Genomic DNA, 6,770 nt, shown 5'->3' on the forward strand with positions numbered 1-6,770 from the left:
CTACAACAACTCAGCCTTTCGGCCTACGTCAACTCAGCCTTACGGCCTACAACAACTCAGACTTGCGGCCTACAACAACTCAGTCTTACGGTCTACAACAACTCACATCAATATTCCAACACAACATAACTTATACATCTCAACATATCAACTCACAACACAACATAAACGTACAACTCAACATATCAACTTCACAGTTCAACAAAACAGCTACAACATAACACCACTTCTCAACACATTCATCAGATACAATTTAATATCAATAATAACTTTATCTGCTAGACATCATTTCATAACCTTCTATTTCAATTCAACTCAGCACAAAACTTCATACATAATCATCCCATCTCCGCGCCCGGCGCACACGTGGCTGCGCCCAGCGCAGCGCAACCAAAGAGCACCAGGGGGCCAGCGCACCCAGCGCAGGTATGCCCGCGCCCAGCGGGACTCAACCAAAGAACCCAAGACTATCTCGCGCTTAGCGCAATAGTCTTTGTGCCCAGCGCCGGCCGAGCAGAGACTCAAGGAGTCTTAGCGCCCGGCACACCAAAACTCGCGCCCAGCGCGGGGAAGGCAGAGACCTCCCTTGGTCTCGCGCCTAGCGCAATTCAAATTACGCCCAGCGCCCACAAGGCAGAGACTCTTAAAGAGTCTCACGCCCAGCGTGATAAGGGGAGCGCTCAGCGCCCAACAAAAAGACCAAAACCTGCCACAACTGGCATCGCGCCCAACGCGGTCCACGTCACGCCCAGCGCGGGCCAGCCAGAGAACCACATTCTCAAGCGCGCTCAGCGCACTCATCATTGCGCTCAGCGAGCTTAGCCAAATGGGGTCTCCTGGTGGCCGCGCGCCCAGGCGCGAAGAACCCCGCTCAGCGCGAAGCTCAGCAACAGCCTCACCATTTCGAAAACCTTAACCAAAACTTGCAAAAACAACCACAAATCCAACATGCAAACCACCTGAAAGCTTCCTCTTTCATCAAATATCAATAAAAACGATCCATTTCCAACATGCAATCACAAAATCATCAAAAACCCTAAAATTTATCCAACCCCGGAAAAACCCCAAAATCCCATTTTGTTCAGTAAATCTCAGCTCAAAGTCAGCGATCATTCAACCACAAATGAGCATATGCACTCATTCCTGGCCAAACACAGAAATTAACTAGCTTCCCTTACCTCGGGTGAAGATTCCGAGTTCTGGGAGCTTGAGCGGAGAAAAGAAAGAGCTTGTCCGGAGGAGAATGTTAAACTTGAAAGGAAGCACCACCCTCAACTAGCTCCACCCGCCCCTGGCTCAGCACCTAAAGCCACCAATTCAGAGAAAAGAGAATGAGAGGGAAGAAGAGAGAGTTGGAGTGGTTGGAAGTGAAGGAAGGGAAAAAGAGAGGGAAGGGGGTCTTACACGGATTAATTTTTGAAGTTTGCCCCTAACTTTGGGGAGATTTTTCATTGTGTTTTTTGTTCTTGAGCAACCTCGTAGCCTCCTGTTAGCTAATTTTATGGGAGTCAGTTTTATTCGCATTTAGTTTCCTTTGTGTTTTTTTCCTTTCTTTCTCCATGTACCAAAAAAATTGTTCACTTCATCCTCTTATTTTTTTAAAATGTTTAATGTCACTCATTCGTCTAAATTTACTTAATGACGTTAATAAAATCAAACAAAAATTAACATTCAATATTTTTTAAAAAATTATAAGAACAAATTGAATATTTTAAAATCAATAGGATTAAATTGAACATTTCAAATATATAATGATAAATTAAATAATGATTTACAAAATAAGTAAAATAAAATATGAAATAGGTATAAGAAAATTTAAATTTATCTTAAAAAAATATATTATGTAAATTATTATTCAATTTAACCTCTCTATCTTTTAAATGCTCAATTTAATCTCTCAATTTTTAAATGATTTAATTCAATCATCTAATTTTCAAAAAAAATATATATATATGTATTATCCTTCCCTCCAATTTCATTAATCTATTAATAACAAATTTTAAAAAACACATCATTGAATATTTTCTAACATATAGATTATTAAATTAAATCATTTAAAAATAGAAACTAAATTAAATCCTAAAAATAAAGACAGAAATAAAAATATTATTTAGTGTTATTTGCTTCTTATGTATGTAGTAAATAAGTAAATATCATTTTTATATATGATGTTTTATTGAGTCTCTTCCATATATTGATAATAGTAACTAGTGAGCTATTCGGAAACACTTAAAAAAAAAAAAGGGAATTATTGGGCTTTCGCTTTAATTTTCTTTGCAAGTAGACGGTGGGAATGGGGCCACCGCTTCTGTCCCAAGCAACATGCTCCTTTTCTAATTAAAATAAGCCCAACATTCCCCCAGAATTTCGCCAGTGTGTTAGGCACACATTAATGGTAGCAGAGAACACATCGCCTCAAATTTGGAGAAACTATAAAGCAAGGAACTTCACACAAAAATATATGGTACATTCCAGATATTAACATCCTGGCCATGCTTTGAAATTAGGTAAGAAATGGAAGGGAAGAATTGAAATGTCATAAATGCGTGTATAACCAATTATGAACAGCAGTTACCAGAAGGTCCAGAACCCTCTTCCCTTCTCCCCTGGCCCAACGTGACCCCTGTCCCCATACCTCACCACTATTTTTTTTCGATGTTACATACTACTTGTTTGGGAAGAGATACATCTTCATAGGGATAGCAAGCAATGCATATCAAAGCATGAGTCACCTTTGGGAGATATCCCAATCAAACCTGGGCTGTGAAAATACCTCATAATCAATGGGCCTAGTATCAACAACATTATCAACCGTTTGAATGCCCTCCAAAAGAGTTGGTTGAAAACTATCATTACTTGAAGGCAGTAATTTATACATGACTAATAATCCAAGAGTGAATATAGCTTGTAGCTTGGTAGAGTCCCCTTGAACTGAGAAGAATAGGAGCATGGCAAGTAAGAATAGATCAACACAGAAACGCATGATGCATATTACAGTATCTATTAATCTCCCATCATTGCCTGCAGGGAAGCCACGAACTCGATACACAAACAGAAAATTGTACTTGTCAACCACATATCTATACCCAAAATAAACAGCACCAACAGGGACCACAAGGGGATTAAATGAACAGTATACTAGAGTCAGAGCAAATATTGTCAAATTAAAGGCATAATACTGCGCAAAATCGAATGACTGCTTCGGAACAGGTGAGCTTCCAGTCATTGGATAAACAAAAAGATCTTGTCCCTCTAGATTATCCCCATTGGCAACGTCATAAGCATTGTCTTGCATCAGAGGTCTCTGAAGACTATTATCTATGCCCTGGTGTTCTAAAGGGTATTCTTCACTTTGTTCTGGCACCAATTGAAGCATGTCATTCTTCCGAAACTTCTGAATGTTTCTCTTGATCCAAGGAACCGGTGCCAAGAGATCATAAGAAATTCCCAAGAAAGTACTTGTGATCAGAAACGCAAGTGAGGAAAGGCATGACTTGGACAAGAATGATGCACTCATATATTGCTCAATCCTCTTGCAATCTTCTCCATCCAAATAGCACCGTCCCATTTTCAAGATCATACTCTCTAACGACGATTCCACCAAACCCCTCAAGAGGATGAGATTCACAAGGAAGAAGCAAACCATCTTCATGAGCGCAGCTCTCTGCTCCCCAGACACTGTCAAATGCCGTTCAAATTTTGACAGATACGAAAGAGCCGACGGGATCACAATATACATGCTAACAAATATGATCACATTGGGTAAAAACTGAAAAATAAGGCTTGCAAGCCAGCTAGAGCTTTGCACCCAAGCCAACCACAGCTGCGCATTATCCATAGCTTCAGCATTGATAATCCTTCCAGCACTCTTAACAGCACTGATCACCGCAAGGGGCGAGCTAAAGAACAGAAGCATCAACAACAAACAAGTATTCACAATCACCCGCCGCAACTTCAGCGACATCCTCGGCGTCCCCATGTTCTTCCAATAAATGTCAGTAGCCAAAGGAGCCCGCTCAACCTTCCACTGGTTCCGCCGCAACCGCAGCTCCATAACCGAAAAGAACTTCCCAATTCTCCTCCTCTTCTCATTCCTAAAATCCTGAACAGCCTTGTTAGCAGTATACACATCCCTGAACATAACAAACGCAACTCCAGCACCAGGAGCATGCCCTTCTTTATAATCAGCCAACTCACTCTCCAACTCCGCCCTCAGCTCCTGCAACTTCCTCAACCTCTCTTCATCACTGTATCCAAACCTCGCCATGAAATCAAAACACACACCCTTCAACCATTTCCAGCAACAAACAACCAAACCCCGCAACCCGGCCGCGTTGACACCGCCGGTCCCAACGCCGCCATCATTGTCGTCTTCCGGCAAGAGGCGAGAGTCAATCCTGGCCACAAGCCAGGAAATCTCGTCCCTCACACGCAACAATTCATTAGCCAAATCATCCAACGCACACAAATCCATTGGGACAATAACCTTATAAACCTTCCCGGGGTACCTATACTGAAAATACTCGTGCAACACTACCCTATCAGCGCCTATGATTTTGGGCAAACCCTGAACCATTATGGTGAATATAGAAGTGGAATTCACGGTGGGGTCACTCAAATTACCGTAACCGTCTCTGAACCTCGTGATCCTGAGACGCTCCTCGGTGGCGGAAATGCCGAAGTGGACCAAAACCGCCACGACGACGGCGAAGAGGAAGTGAATCCAGAGCAGAGGGGAGCCCTTCTCGATGTGCGTGATGGTGGTTCGGGAGAACCCGTCGTCGAGCACGGCGGTGCCGGCGCAGAGGTTGAGCGGGAGGAGGACGGCGAGGGCGAGGGCGGCGAGGGCGAGGAGGACGGCGCAGCTGCCGCCCTCGATGAGGAGGAACTGCGCGGCGTCGGCGCCGCAGTGGCGGGCGATTTCCCGGCCGGTGGCGTGCCAGACGGCGAGGAGCTTGGAGGCGAGGGCGGCGGGGCCCGGCATGCGGCGGTGGTCGCTGCGGAGCTTCACGAAGAGGAAAATCAGGAGGCAGCAGGCGGAGCCGATGGCGGAGATGTTGAGGAGGTAGTCGATGTTGCCGTACCACGTGGCGAAGGGGTCGCCGCCGTCGTCGCCGGTGGACGACGGCGGCGGAGGGAGGGGCTCTCCCATCGGGAATTAGGGTTTGCGGAACCCAAATTTGGCGGGTGGGTTTTGCTGAGAATTGATTATTGAAATCGTTTATCTCTGTGTAGCGGATTACGAAGGAATTCGATGGAGTGTGTTAGGGGTTAGGGTTCGGATTGGGAGAAGAGAAGAGAATAAGGGAAGGGAAAACGAAGAAGGACAGAGATGGAATTTTGACTTTTCTTTTCTTTTCTATCACACTACTATTTCATGTTCTTCTTTTTCTTTTTCATTTTTTTGTTTCCTCCGCGGCTCCGTCTGCCAACTTGTGTGCAATGGTAGATCCTTGGGTTGGCTAAACTTTATTCCGAGGAATGTTTTGATAAATTTAGGAAATAATATGTGAATAGTTTTGTTTATTTAATTATAAAATTAAAATATTAATATATGAAGAAGTGAAAATATTTTTTTTCTTAGTGCTTGATTATGACATGAGTTTAATTATTATGTATTATTAGTATAAGGTCTTTAAATATAAGGTCTCAATCATATTCTTAATAACAGCAGCATAAGTATGTGAGTAGGATAAAAAGATCATATAATTAAAATGTTAAATAAAGTATTCACAATTTTAAATAAGGAAGTATGATATTTTATTCCTTTCGCTGTAAACATGATGGAAAGAAATATTTTATGGCAAATTTGAGAAGGTTATGATTATAGAAATTAAAAGAGCATGGGAGTGAGACAATCAAACTCTCTCCTTGATAAGAGAAATGACCGCATGTGAATCCGGTTCCCACATTATATGTAGAAAATCATGTTGTTGGATTATAGATAGACCGTAAAAATGTGTTAATAGTTCAACTTTTGTATTTGAAGTAAAGCCAGAATAGCCCTTTTATCTTTCTATCCAATTCTCAAGATGGTCTATGAAAACTCCTCCAAAACTAGAAAATTGGGGGTTTGCTTTGGGGCTACTATCTATATTCAACTTAAAAATGTTCCAGAAGTGGATTCCAACATATCGTAAAGTTTTGATACAGAGAAGAGTGAAACCACAACCTTTTTTATCTATATAGTTTTATAAATTTTACCTTTTAGTTTTTATAATTAAAATTTTTTCATTTTATTTTCTATAGATACCATTTTTTTTTCTTTTAGTCCCTAAAGTTGCATATACTTTCATTTTTTAGTCTTATGATTGCATAAATTTTTCCTTTAATTCCTATAAAAATAGAAGACAAAGACTAAAATGAAACAAAAAGGTTATGTGTAAGGACTAAAATGAAATGGTTTTAACTATAAGGATTAAAATGTAAAATTTATGAAAGTATAGAAACTTAAAAGGTAACTAAACCAAAAGTTTTACATTGTCCACCAATTTGATATCACTCTTATAAACAATTAAATATTTATTTATGCTTATTTGTTCTAAACATTTATGTGAAACCCAAGTTCAATTAGATCGTGCTGATCACTAAATCACCCAAACAATTTGGGTGAAAATCCGTCGAAAATAATTTATTCCGTCAGAAATTTTTGACAGAAATTTCATTATCCTTACTTGCGCAATTTCTGGGAAACTTCCCAGAAGGTCACCCATCCCAATACTATCTCAGGTCAAGCACGCTTAACTTTGAAGTTCTGATGAGTAAGCTAC

General features: G+C 41.0%; 1 protein-coding gene across 1 annotated transcript; it reads right to left on the reverse strand.

The window, feature by feature from the left end:
- Positions 1-2,446: 2,446 nt before the first annotated feature.
- Positions 2,447-5,460, reverse strand: LOC109802334 (early-responsive to dehydration stress protein (ERD4)). Its single transcript, XM_020363655.3, has one exon. It carries the CDS (start codon positions 5,150-5,152, stop codon positions 2,729-2,731), a length of 2,424 nt encoding a protein of 807 aa, XP_020219244.2. The 5' UTR covers positions 5,153-5,460; the 3' UTR covers positions 2,447-2,728.
- Positions 5,461-6,770: the final 1,310 nt, after the last annotated feature.

Source organism: Cajanus cajan, chromosome 5 (genome assembly GCF_000230855.2).
Source record: "Cajanus cajan strain Asha chromosome 5, NIPB_CcT2T_4, whole genome shotgun sequence".
NCBI lineage: Eukaryota > Viridiplantae > Streptophyta > Magnoliopsida > Fabales > Fabaceae > Cajanus > Cajanus cajan.

What these genes read in the sequence shown, in the direction of transcription:
- LOC109802334 (XM_020363655.3), bottom strand. Translation starts at nt 5,152, where the DNA reads ATGGGAGAGCCCCTCCCTCCGCCGCCGTCGTCCACCGGCGACGACGGC.